This window comes from Galeopterus variegatus, unplaced genomic scaffold (assembly GCF_000696425.1).
Source record: "Galeopterus variegatus unplaced genomic scaffold, G_variegatus-3.0.2 Scaffold67, whole genome shotgun sequence".
Lineage (NCBI taxonomy): Eukaryota > Metazoa > Chordata > Mammalia > Dermoptera > Cynocephalidae > Galeopterus > Galeopterus variegatus.
The window spans coordinates 1090631-1104895 of record NW_007726178.1 but is presented as its reverse complement, the minus strand read 5'-3'; the positions used below and the strand labels follow the sequence as shown (position 1 = coordinate 1104895).

Below are 14265 nucleotides of genomic sequence, written 5' to 3'. Positions count from 1 at the left end.
CACAAAAGTTAGTGAGCAATGAAGTTAAATCGGTTTTTCAGAGAAGACCTGAGAAGATCTATATCACATGACCCATGGCAGACTCTTCACATCCCCCTTTACCTGTTTATTTTCCACCTGAACATCTGAGAAACTAAAAGAAGTTCCGTGCGGTTGGCACATGAAAAGATGGGGGAAGGGATGTCAAATAGGGAGACCATTGAGCAGGGAAGGTCGGATGGTGAAGATCCCTTAACCCATGTTCAATAGTTTGGACTCCAACAAGAAGCCTGCAGGAAATCCAGAAGAGGTCATGGGATAGTTGGGTTTTGCTAGAGTAAAGATGGGAAATGCAATGGTCAGGGAGGAATGGAGGAAAGAAACGCAGCAGAGAACAGGGTGGCGGAGGGGAGGAGGGGAAAGAGCGGAGAGGAGGACTCTTGACTAAGGTCAGGGTCTGGAACGGTGCTGGTCTGGAACAGTTTTCAAAACAACCTAGTGTTAGCTGGGAAGAGTCCACTCTTGTGAGTTTTTCCTAATTATAAACTTCCTCTCTTTTCTCTTTAGCAAGTTTAGAAACAGTAGGGGAATACTTACTCATTGTAAGAAACACTGATCTGTTTTATGAATTAGACAATTTTCAGTTAATCTCAAAACTGATACAATCGTTATCTATGTGTGACTAATCTATGTAAACCACACCTCATTATTAAATGAGATAATTCATATTAAAGCACAAGACAGTTCTTCCTCTTGAGATATGGAAATTGACAAAATATGAAAGTCTTCCAAAAAGTTCATGGAAGGATTCATATTATCTTTAAATTCTATTTTTTCCTAGAACTTTTTGAAGTACCCTTGTATTGTTTATTCTTTTGAGAATTCTTAGCATTGGGAATTAGTCTGCTAAACATTACCTATAATTAGCTGTAATTTCCGTAAGAAGGCAGTCAGTCTTATTTTATATTCATCCATACCCTAAAAAAAGATAAAGGGTGAAGGGAAACATTACTGTTGCTATCACCCCGAGACAGAGTAGATGACCCTACATTTTTGTATCTGTTTTATTCTTCACATATACGGTTACTTAAATATCCGTTTCTTCCTGATTCCCTTTCTCACTGAGAACAGCATAGAATAAAACGGCTACACATCAGTCTTAGCTCTGATGGCTGGTTTCTTTTGAATTGCTCTGCCAGATGGGTTTTGTGCTCCCAGGCCCTGAGAGAAGGCTGACAGAAACTGTTTCCTCTGGTTTCTGGCAGCAAATGCTTCATCTCTGAATACGTTTTTTTATCATAGATGAAGACCTCAGTGTCTTTAAATTTTAAAAGCACAACTAGTGTATTTAGGTATATCTTTAGGACTTTAGAAATAGAACTACTTTCTTTTAAAACACTCGTGTGTAATCTGTGTAACACCTCTGTCCAGCTGGTCTCAGCATGGGGCTTGGTTGTGTAGGAAGGCACACCCAACAAACCAAGGAATGGAAAAGCACTTTGAAATCATTGCTTCAATCTCTCATAAAGTACCACAGAGGGTTCAATTCATAACATTTATCAAAACTTACTACAAATCTGCTTCCCTCATCCGTCTTCCATAGACTCCACACTCACCCAGTCCAGCTGTGCCGTCCACAATCACTCATCCTCTCTCTCAAAAATTCCCCCCACTTTTCCGCAGACCCAGACTCTCTCATTCTCTTTCATAAGTAGCCCTTTATCCTAGCTGATGTGAATCAGCTCAGCTGGCCAGGCAATTTTCATATCTCCTCTTTACCTCTCATCCTGATCTGTACAACCCAGCAGGCCAAGACAGAATTTTCCTTAATGGATGGAAATGATGAGGGGTGAAGCTGAGAGTATTCATATGTTGTTGTTTATTTCACACACATTGTTTAAATTTCAGAAAAAATATACCAACATTTTTAAGGAAATCAAAGCAAAGGATCTTGAAATTGGGATACACAGGAAGAAAAAACGTGAAATTCATCGGAGGTAAAAGAATTATGTGATGATTTATCTAGTAAGGTGGGGGGAAATCCTGATTTTTATTTCACAAGTTTCAAAACACTTTGCATTTTCACAGACTCAGAGAGTTTGCTAAACTGTATGACACTGTTCGAAATGAAAGAAACAAATTTGTTAACTTACTTCACAAAGCTCACCAGAAAGTAAATGAAATAAAAGAAAGGTATAAAATGTCATTAAATGAACTTGAAATTTTAAGAAATAGTGCAGTTACTCAAGAAAGGTAAGTGTTATACTGTAATAACTATTGCCCTTTCAAAAACTTGTCTTCTGATTCATTTGAACTCTAGAACATCGTGGGGATAATAAAATAGAAAATAATCTTTTAGAGACCTGGAAAAGCCTCTGTTCAAACATTTTGTTTTATAGATGATAATCTAAGCATCTGAACACAATTTCTTATATTTGGGAGCCATAGTTTTTAAATGCATGAAAAACTTTTATATTTAGCTATGCCTACTATGATGACTTTCATTCCCTTGATTAGAAAGAGAAGTGCAAATCTAACAATTTGCATTTGAAGTTAGAAGACAATCAAGTTGTTTATTAACCAGCATACCTTGGTCGTAGACATAAAGCATCTAATGTGCTTGTGGTAGGTAATACGGCAGAGTAGTTAAGAGAGGTGGCTCTCTAGATTCATATCCCAGCCCTGCCACTTACTAGCTGTGTGACCTTGAGCAAGCTACCTTACCTCTCTGGAATCACTTTCCTTAATCCATAAAAATAGTCCTTATTTTGTAGGACTTTTTATTATTAAATAAACTAATCCATGAAGAAACACTCAGAAGAGTGTCTGGCAATTACTTGTTTTTTTAGTTTATTATTTACCATGTGCCAAGATATGCTGGACTCTTTCATCTATGTTACTCTCTTATCTACTGAGTCTATACAACTTGAACTTTTTCTGGTGACCATTATTGCCTGGTTTCCTTTAGTAAAGATATTACAAAATGGCCTCATTTGGGGAAGGAAGGATCTAAAGAAAATATAATTTCCTAACCAGGTTCTCATTCATCACGAAAGTAAAATACCATTTATAGAGGTCATGCGTTCATTCAGCATTTATTTTGACCCTACACTGAGTCAGACACCACCCTAGGTCCAGTGGGCATTATATGATTATATTAGTCCATTTCTGTTGCTTATAACAAAATACCTGGAACTGGGTACTTTGTAAGAAAACAAAATTTATGGCTTACATTTTCAGAGGCTAGAAGTTTAAAGTCCAGGGAACACATTTGGTGAAGGTTTTCTTTGGTGGTGGTTTTACAGCAATGCAGGGGTCTCACATGGCAGAAAATGGCTAAGTAGAGAGAGAGAGATCTTCTCATGTGCTGTCCTTTTAAAGCCCTCAGAACCACACCCCTGACCATCATTATTAATTTATTCACTATGGCATGGTCCTATAATCTGATCACCTCTTCAAGGCCTCACCTTTCAATTATCATAATAGGACTTTCCACCTTCAACAGTTACAGTGGGAATTAAGCTTCTAATATATGGACTTTGGGGACACAATTCAATCAACCCACAGATCTGATATAATCATCTCTGTTCTCAAAAGAGCACAGTCTCCTCATGATGACAGAGCAGTAAATGAATGCCTACAGTCTCTTGCTTTCACAGAGAGGGGCAGCAGAACTGTGAAGCACAAAGGAAAGATGTCCAAATCTGGACATCTAATCTGGAGGGAGTATCTGAAACCTGGGAAGATTACAAAAATTTCTCGAGTATCATATATTGAGTATTACTACTACTACTGTCATTTAAAGGGGCACACTAAAGCAAGAGCTACTTTGATAGTGCTCCTATTTCAGAAGTCTTCGTTGTTTTTAAAGAAACTAAAGGAAATTATAATCTTACCCATTGTTCCATTATTTTAAAAGAAAGCTACAAAATTCCATGCTGAAACATGCCAACAACGTTACCATCAGAGAGACAATGCAAAATGATGTGTGCAAAATTGTATCAAAACTTCAGGAAATGAAAGAGAAGAAGGAAATCCAGTTAAATAACATTGACAGGCTTGCCAATATGATCACAATGATCGAAGAGGAGATGGTGCAGCTTCGCAAAAGATATGAAAAAGCTGTTCAGCATCGAAATGAAAGGTAAGAACCAGGAACCTAGTGTGAGAACAGGGCACCAAAGGATCCAATTTAGAAATGTCGCCCTTCGTGAAAAGCCACAGTCTCATAAGTAATCCTTTTAGGCAGTATAGATCAAGTTATTTTCAAGTACTGGCATTACTAAAAGGGGTCCTTGTGACTAGGGAAGAACCTTTCTGAAATGTTCCTTTATCACGTGAAGCAAAATTCTGGTGTTATAAAAGTAGTTTCCTCCTGTTATGTGTCTAGTAAAAATGAAGAACACTTAATGTGTTCACTTTGTATCACTTTATATACATTTTCTAGATTAAATGAATGCTTCTGTACTATTTCTAAAACTTCCACTTTTACTAGTTCTCAAAATATTGAAAGTTGTTTTTCCCCTCTATATATTATTGAATTAGGCTTTAGAATATAAGGTGATGTTTATCATTGGGGTTTGTTGTTGTTGTTTGGTAGAATATTTTGATTCTGGAAATATAGAGGTCTACAATGGCAATTTTTAAAAGTCACCCTGTTTTCTGCCTAGACTTGAAAATGAGTGATGAGAGACATTTGACATTAGGGTTTGATGAGACTTTGGAAGGGAGAGGGCTGTGTATTTCTCCTGAAAATAAAAAATGCTGTACTCCTAAGAGAAACAGGAAAAGAGGAGAGTTTGGGAAGTTGCTCACTTGAGGATCAAAGTTCTTTCCCAGGCTACCAACCAGGATGCCTCTGATAACATCAAATTCTTTCAGCATAATCGATAAATAATTTTTTGGAACTTGTATCTACTGTTGTGGCATGTTTGGTCTTATGATATTTAGGCCATTCTCCCAGTCCATTTTCTCAGCAAGTAAATAAGACCTTTAGGAGTAGCATTATTTCTTCCAGGCTGTAATTATGTCATTAATCAATTTACTATTTTAGCAGTTTCCCCAAGTTTCTTGTGCTCTGAGAAATTGGAATGTGAGGCTGTAGAGCCTTGTCATAATGACATGTGGTATCAGATTTTTTTCATCAGACTCTGATTGCATGCTCTTCTATGTAGGGCATTGGAGTGCTAGACCCTGATAGTACAAAAAGGTGGTGAAACATTGCTCCTGGCTTCTGTTGTCAGGAGAATTTGATCATGAGAAAAGTCTTTGCAAAGGAAATGAGAAAATATAGAGCTAAGATTAGCCAAGAACAACTACGTCCTCATGTTTTGAGGGAGAGTCACAGATGCAACACAAGGTGTAACTCTGGGATAATGGACATGCACGGTGTGGGGGAAGACATTTAGGGTCCTTTGAAGAACAGCACATTTTCTCTGGGGGAAAAAAAATCCCATTTGGCTCCTGGCAAAAACCAAAACATTTGGGCAAACAGTGTGCTCCCAGGCCCTTGTCAGATCTGTAGGACATGATCAGTCTTGCAAACCAGAGCTGCTAGAGGTAGAAAATTCTTACTTTGCTTCCTGTATTCTCCTCTCAAGGAGGGGATCTTTCCCCCAGCATGATTATAAAGGACAGATTTTTGCCTGTTTATGGGGAAAATAGCATCAGAAATATTCAATTTTAAAAGAACCTGATGGGCCTGGCACCTTATCTATTCAGAAACACATTCCCTGGCCCCCTGCCTGTGGGCTAGGCCTTAGTTGGCAAGTCTGGCCCAAGAATAGGGGCTGCAGAAAATCAGACTATGAAATCACTTTGTTCATGCATTGGGAACAAATTCTTTCCCACTTCAGGAAAACCTGTGGGACTTTCAGAGACACTGTGGCCAGCAAACCACATGGTTGGCCTCAGAGTCGAGATGCTAAATCACCCCCCAATCCCAGAAAAATCCAAAGTTTAATTAAAAAGCCATTAGTAAATATCTGTTGTCTTCTGATTATACTGTACTGATGTATATTTTGCACCCAAAGCCAAAGGGAACCACAATGACTAGTAAAATAGTGGTTTTAACACCCACTTAGCCTCTGCCTCTGAATTTGACCACAGTGGCCTTCAGCTGATAGAACGGGAAGAGGAAGTGTGTATTTTTTATGAAAAAATAAATATCCAAGAGAAGATGAAACTAAATGGAGAAATTGAAACACATGTTTTGGAAGAAAAGATCCGATTCTTGAAACTGAAAATTGCTGAGAAGCAAAGACAGATTCGAGTGACCCAAAAATTACTGCCAGCCAAGAGGTCCCTGGATGCCGACCTAGCTGTGCTCCAGATCCAGGTGGAGAGTGGTCATGGGACATGTCCTTGGGCCATTTGCTTTTCTTTTCCTCCTTTGTTAATTTGTAGGTTGTAGGAGTTCTTGCATGTAAATCTATTCTTAGTACCTATAAGAACCCATGAGTTATACCTTGCTTAAAAAAATGCCTTTGAACACTGCTATGAGATGGAATTTGTGCTTCAGGCATCTGAACTAGATTGTCTTTTCTCATGAAGCATCGTCTGCCTTTCTTGGAATTTAGAACCTCCCAGGACTTACCTCTAGCTAGCTTCCTCATTGCTCAAAATTTCAGTAATCTAGACTCACTCTATCCCCAGCATAATTATGTTGTTGATGCTTGCTGGAAAGACCTTGGAGACCATCTAGCTCTTATTTTTGATACTCTTGTCCTCTGGAGCAAGAGATTGCCTTGAGATTAATTGCTTATTAATTGGCAATCACATATAATTAGATTCCTATTAACCTTGTAGATCCCCTATAACTTAGTAACCTTGCCTCTGACATGGCCTTTTTAAAGTGGAATTAAGCCAAAAAACTTAAACATGAAATAGCAAAAGATAAAACAAATATAAAGCTACTTTTTTAACATGTAATAGAGTTTTCTTAGTGAAAATAGAAGAAAAAATTAAGCTAAAAAAATGTGTGGCCTATACTTTTCCCCATTCACTCAGTGTAGCCGGAACAAATTCTAACTTATAACATGTTTTCTAAAGTGTCAGGTTTGGTTTTGGATTTTTTTCTAATTGTAAAGTTAAGATATGTTCAGCTAATGAAGTTTTAGAAAAGTACCAAAAATTCTAAAGAAAATAAAATTCAATCCCCAAGGTATAATTACTATTAAAATTACCAAAAATCTAGAAGAGATCTTTCCAGTCTTTTTCTAGGTGTACAAGTAAATGTTTTTGATTAGCTCATGGTGTGGACAGAGTTTTGGGTCTTATGCAAAAGAGATTTAGAGGACTATATGGAACTAGATGATGGGTCTTTCATATTTTGTACCATTTGAATGTATATACAATACGTACATGATAGCATCTTTCAGTTTGCACAAAAATGCCAAAATTCTGATTCCAGTGTTTGGTGTTTTTTAGTGGTAAGTTCTCCCACTAGTTTCTTTAATAAGCATAGCCCAGATTTAGATCGATTGGCCAGAATGTCCCCCTATCCTCCCTCATATAGCCTCCACTGGATTCCTGTGGCTCTGACTCCTGCTCCAACAAATGGTTCATTTGGGGGATTCTCTCATCAGGCTACACACATGGTGCTTCTTCCACTTCTGCACCACATCAGGGCAGACTCGGGACTCACTCCTTCCTTGATCTACATCTACACAAGACCATTCATGCAGGGCCTTTGTCTGTAAACAGACTTTATTGAAGATTTGGGGCAATAGTGTATGGGGTTACATTACAGAAATGCAAAAAACTTAAAGTTAAATATCAGACATCCATGCCCTTCAGAGTTCTTTGGGGCTTTTCCATCACTGCAGACAGTCCCCCCAGGTGCTCTTCCACACAGCACCCCACTTAGCTCAATTTCACTGGCTTGTCTTTCCATCTTTCACCTCCCATCGCCCTCCCCATCCCAGACTGCCCTCAGAGACTCCATACTTGTCTCACTCCACTTTGCAGAATAATTTGGCTGTCTCCAGCTCTTCCCAAAACTCAGCTTCAGGTCTGTTTTTACCCATCTTAAACTATCAAGATGCCCAGCAGAACAATTTCCTGTTATGTAAACATATTCTTTGTGTTGATTGGAAGTCAATACTTGCATTCAATGGATAAAATAAATTGTTCTTAGGAAAAAATGTTCGGCATTTCTTTATATAAAATCAATTATCCAGTGTGAAAAATGAATTTGATTTTACCCAAGGGAAACATTGTACATTTAATGACACTGCACTCTCTGCCTGATGGTGAGCCTTTACCATTTTGACTGTATATGGATTGAGACATGTAGGCTATGTGTTATCAGTTACCTGTTCTACCAGAGTTAGTTCTAAGCTTAAGAACAGTTGAATTAGTCTTCAAGCTGCATTTAATTATTTGTCTACTCAGCACTAATCACATGTGCCCTTGAAGGACATGATATGAAATTTCTAGCTTCAGGCAAGTCACTTTTTTACTCTGTCCTGCAGCACTGGATCCCTGTCATGTCCTGTTATTTGTTACAGCTGCAGTGTTTGTTTTTAAGTCTTCCCCTTTTTTTTTCATCATTTTCAGAATCCTGTTAAGATTTGCATTTTTTTTCCAGTTGTTTGAAACAGTTTAATTGTCCAACAGCCTAATCCAAGGATTATCATGAGTCATTCTCCTGGTTCCTGTAATAATATCTCCATTTTAGGGATCTTAGAAGTCACATGAACTATTTTATATTTTAGGACACAAGAACACTATTTTGTACAGAAAAAATAAACAGTTTTTCCTCAAATGGCAATGAGGAAATAAAACCAAGGCATCCCTTTGATAAGCAAGCACCATATTTTTGTTTCTTAGTTTCTTAATTAAGAAAAGGGAATATTAAGTGTTGTTAATAACAAATACAACAAATACTTGTTCACACATATATGTATACTTCAATGCTATATTAAGGGCAATTAATGAGTGTAGCCAGAGAGGAAAAGAAAAAAAATTAAATTATGTGATTTAACATTCTTTTTGTAGGGAGAAGCATAAATTAAAATTTTGAAATTCTATAACCCAGACATGTTGTAAAGCACTTTATGTTATCTCATTCAATAGATCAACCCCATGAAATTGAGCCTTTTCTTCCCGTTTGACAATTGAGGAAACTAAGGTTTAGAGAAGATAAATAATTTGCCTGAGATTACACAGGTAGAGAATTAAAGTTAACGTTTCTTTCTTCTTTAATAGTTTTCACAGTGCACAGACAGAATAAAAGACCTGGAGAAACAGTTTATAAATCCCGAGGGTAAGAACAGAACCCGCTTCCTTCCAGGGAAAGATATGACTGAAAAAGAAATGATCAAAAAGTTAGACGAGGTAAACATTCTTGCTTAAAACTGCATCTGTTAGTCCCTTGCTGATAGTTTCGCAGACGCCATACCACTCACTGTGGTACTCTTTCCTGTTATGCTCACAGACCTATCATTCATTATTCTAGCCACTAACATAGTCCTTTCATTGCAATCTAGTAACAAATTCTAAGCTTGCTTTAGACCTTTGTCAAAAGAAGTCAAAATCCAGTGGTTTCAAGATTCCAAGTGCACTCTCATGGCTTGAATGAGCAATTTTGGCACCTTGAGTGGATTAGTCTTTCTGATGGGAACATATCAGAAGAATGGCAACTTGGACACTAGCTAGAGCTGGGAGGGCTAAACTCTATCACAGGGGACAAACCCCAGAGCCATCTGGAGGGGGTTGGGGCAGGAGAAGTCTTGACTTAGCCTAGCTCTAAACACTTTCCAGAGGTATTTTGGCAACTGAGAAAGCAATGTGTCTCCACTGCATAAGGGGGAAAGATAGTGCTCTAATTAGAAAAGTTTTTGTCTTACATGATTTTTTTTTTCTTCCCATTGAAATCGTTTTCAACTGTAGCTGGAAGTACAGCTGGCCAAGAAGGAGGAGAAATTACTGGAGAAGGATTTCATCTACGAACAGGTCTCCCGGCTCACAGACAGGCTCTGCAGCAAAACTCAGGCCTGCAAGCAGGACACACTGCTCTTAGCCAAGAAGGTCTGCCCGAGACCTGCCTTCTCTCTTCTGCCCCTACTCCTTTGTTACCTCTCATTTGCCACTGACTGATGTGAGAGAAACACTAGAGAGATTAGGCCTTATGACTAGGGAAACATAAAAATATTAAAGATGTCTCTTAGAGAATTGTCCAAAATGAGTTTCAGTCCTCTTCCCTGAATGAATTCACTTTATAGTGAGAAAGCCTAAGCTTTTTAATGACAGTATACAAGTTTAACTTAGCAGGGAAACTACTCACACATGACCATTGTTATCTTTGCATTTCATGCAAAAAGTTAAATCCTTTTTAGTTTCTTTTGAATGGAAGGCACTGGCCTCATTATCCAGTGGTCTGTAGAAATCAGCCAGAACCCCGAAATGGAAAGGGACCATTAAAGAAAACAGCAGTCACACAACACCCAGGCCAGTTGCACCATGGGGTAGAGCCACTGCCTGGCCCCACTAGGAAGAGAAGGACAGTAACATGGAGCTTCCTAACTTAATACACTTCAGATACCAGGACTGACGTTCAAAGCCACAGGGTGGGGCTGGGACTGCTAGAAGCTACGCTGAAAGGAGCAGCCAGCAGGAGGGAAGTTGGTGATTCAGAGGCAGCAGGATTGTGCACCAAGAAGGGACCAGAGGATTGGCTGCTCACCGGCCTTCATGGCCCCTTGGAGATCCCGCCAGCAATGATTACTGAACACCTGCTATGTGCTACCTTCACGCTAGGCAAGAGGGCAGACACAAAGAGGAAGGAACACATCTACACGGAATGAAGGGCATGCTGTCTAGCAGAGACAGGGCGAGCCGAAGAAAATGGATAATGGTAACACCCACACCCCAGACTGTGAGCTCCTGAGGGCAGCGACTGTTCCTCAATCTTCTTAGTTTCTCCAATGCCTAGCATGTACTCAACTCAAAAAATTTATTGAATGAATAATTAGTCCTGTTTTAGAAAGAGTTCTGTCACACTAAATAGGAAATGGTTGTAAATCCTAGGCCACCTTCACCCTTTTTATTCGGCTTTTACACTTCTACTGTGACTACTTCCCCTAACAGACTGATCAGTCCAGTGGCAGTTGTGCAATTTACAACTTTTTCTCATAAAATAAGTGCTAAGACTTATTTAAGCTCATAAACCTTGCCTGGATCAGAATGTCTTGACATTTCTTTAAATGTTGCCTGCCTGCCTTTTGCAAAATGAATTTCCCTTTCTTTGGGGGAAGTCAGTTTTTACTGAGGACTGACTTGTCAAAGCTGTTGGCAGAGTCTCTGGAAGGCGACAGTAATGTTAGAGAAACGCAAATAGTGGCCACTTTCACGTGGCTGGGAAGACTCCAGCACAGCTAATCCTAATGATTTATCTCCCTTTTCTTTCCCCAGCTTCCATGTTCTATACCTGGTTCTTCATTTTCCCACCCTCAATTTAAAATGATAATCTCCCCATAGTAGACAGAACTAAAAAGTACACATTCAGATCCCAGATCTGTCACTTGCCAATATTAGCAAGTGACCTTGAGAAAGATACATAAATGATCTTCAAACTCAATTTCCTCATCCATGAAATATGTGTGATATCAACTAAAGTTGTTGCAAGCATTATAGTCAAGCACATAAATGGCCCAGAGTATTAATGTTTCTGTTGCTTATAACGAAATATCTGGAACTGGGTGATTTATAAGAAGGTTAAATTGATTGCTCACAGTTTCAGAGGCTGGGAAATCCAAAGTCCAGGGAACACATCTGGTGAGGGTCTTCTTCTTTGGTGGTAGCTTTACAGCAATGCAGGGATCTCACATGGCAAAAAATGGCAGAGCGGAGAAGCTCTCGTGTGCTCTCCTTTTAAAGTCCTCAGCCCCTGACCACTATTATTAATCCATCCACTATAACATGGTTCTACAATCTAATCACCTCTTCAAGGCCCCACCTTTCAATGACCATAATAGGATATACCACCCTCAATAGTTACGGTGGGGATTAAGATTCAATGGGGGGGGTGGGGGGGACTCAGTCCACTGCCCCAGCCACTTGTGGGTATTCAACAAGAACGCAGATCTCCACGAGTCTCATTTTTCCCAGATAGCTCATGGCTTCTCTTGCAAATTTCCCAAGTGAACAGAAAATGAGAAATATCAGCTAAGTCTTAGAGCAAACAGTAATAGCCTTTTTTTATGGAGGAGAGGTTGGCCAGTTTATACACACATATACACACTCAAGTGTGCAGTGCCTGATTAATGAATCTTAAGATAAAGTTTCACCACTGAAGCCTTTCATCATGGTAATCATTTTTATTCAATATGTTTCCTAAAAATTAGTTCAGTGTAGAAGAGTCATAAAAATTTATAATCTCTACTCCTTTAAGGAGACAAAGTTTTTTTAGATAAGAATCAGTTACTACATTTTCAGAGGCAGTTAAATCATTAGCAGTGACATTTCTCTAAGCAGATGTACAGAATGACCAGTGTCTGCTCTATTAGGAGAGGAAGGTGTTCAAGGTTAGGTATACTTTTTGGAAACTCATTTTCATGTCCCAATTTATACTGGTCCAAAAGACTAAAAAATAAAATAGACTAAGAATTCATTCATTCCTTTATTCAGAATATATTCCATTCGAGTTTTGTTTGGTGCCTTTCCAACCACTGTCCTAGGCACTGGGAATATGATGAATAATATAGTCCTTGTCCTCATTATGAGTACATTCTTGTGCAATGACAGATTACAGCCAAATACATACGAGGATACTTAAAAGAGTTTGAGGAAAAATAGAATTAAAAGATAATATGAACCTTTCCATGAACTTTTTGAAGTACCTTCTTATACAAATATAATATAATGTCAATAGTCAAACACAATATGAAGAAAAAATAACGATATGAAGGAAAAAATAATGAATGTTGTCACGTAGAAGGAGTTGCCGCTAAACTGCCCCACCATGGGTATGGCCACGGGAAAAGGCTCCACCTTCTGTGAGCCAGAAAGCTTACAGGAACCACCAATTTCCTTTTTTCTTCTTTCCTGTCTTTTGAAATCATTTTTTTCCCCAGTTAATCTTATCTTTTAACTCTATTGATACTAAATAGTTGATATAAAAAGGTTAAAAAGAAAAACACCAGGAACATCTCTCATTCCAAATTACTAACCAAATTTTCCCCAGCTCAGCTCATGCTTTCTTTTGACCTAGTAATGAGGCATCCCAGGAATTATGAGCAATAATGCAAACACATTGAGGTGATAGTTTCCATTAAATCATTTCAGATACAGGACCTCTACTGATTATCTTATATAAGCAGAGAGTAACTTTTAGTTTTTCGGTCTACCAGATTTAGACTTTTTCCCCGAATAAGTGACAAACTCATAACATGGCAAAATAGGCCAGAACTTAGGCATCACGAACACTCTTTCCCCTCTCCTTCTCACTTCTTAATAAACACTAAACTATTCTCCTCAATGCTATTTACCTTGAAATTTAGCAATTAGAAAAATCTTTTCTTCCTTATCCTTATTTACACAACCAGGGTTTCAGGCTCAATCTCTGAAGTCTCTTGTGGTTCTTACTTTCCATGAATTCTCAGTTAAACCCTCCTTTCTTCAGGCAAGAATGCCCTCACCATTATAGACAGCCAGCAGCCTGCCATTTTCTTTGAGTCTTCATGAAATGTATACATAGACTAAGCCTTGGGCTCTTTAATTCCAGATGAATGGCTATCAGAAAAGAATCAAAGATGCTACTGAAAAAATGATGGCTCTTGTTGCTGAGCTGTCCATGAAGCAAGCCCTGACCATTGAACTCCAAAAGGAAGTCAGAGAGAAAGAAGAATTCATCTTCTCTTGCAATTCCAGGATAGAAAAGGGCCTGCCACTCAATAAAGAGATAGAGAGAGAATGGCTGAAAGTACTTCGAGATGAAGAAATGTACGCCTTGGCCATTGCTGAAAAGACTCAGGTAAGTGTTAGCCCCTACATTGCATTTGTAAGTGTGCCAGGAAGGGCTGTTTTCAGGGTGTCAATCCTCCCATGATATATGGAACATTTCCCACTCTACCACACACATCATCCAACAGTCACTAGAAAGTTTTTTTAAAAAGGTATTACAGGGCCGAGCCCGTGGCGCACTAGGAAGAGTGCAGTGCTGGGAGCGCAGCAGCTCTCCTGCCGCGGGTTCGGATCCTATATAGGGATGGCCGGTGCGCTCACTGGCTGAGCGCGGTGCGGCCAGTCACAAAAAGGACAAAAAAAAAAAAAAAAAAAAAAAAA

At 38.8% G+C, this 14265-nt stretch overlaps 1 protein-coding gene across 1 annotated transcript in view; it reads left to right on the top strand.

Moving 5' to 3' along the window:
* Nucleotides 1–14265, top strand: part of CCDC146 (coiled-coil domain containing 146) — a 101601-nt gene that overhangs the window by 85404 nt on the left and 1932 nt on the right. The window contains exons 11-17 of the mRNA XM_008577552.1: nt 1888–1976; nt 2068–2232; nt 3899–4123; nt 6088–6316; nt 9190–9318; nt 9874–10011; nt 13706–13954. Of these exons, the coding sequence (XP_008575774.1) occupies nt 1888–1976; nt 2068–2232; nt 3899–4123; nt 6088–6316; nt 9190–9318; nt 9874–10011; nt 13706–13954 (1224 nt within the window). The remainder of the gene's footprint in view (nt 1–1887; nt 1977–2067; nt 2233–3898; nt 4124–6087; nt 6317–9189; nt 9319–9873; nt 10012–13705; nt 13955–14265) is intronic.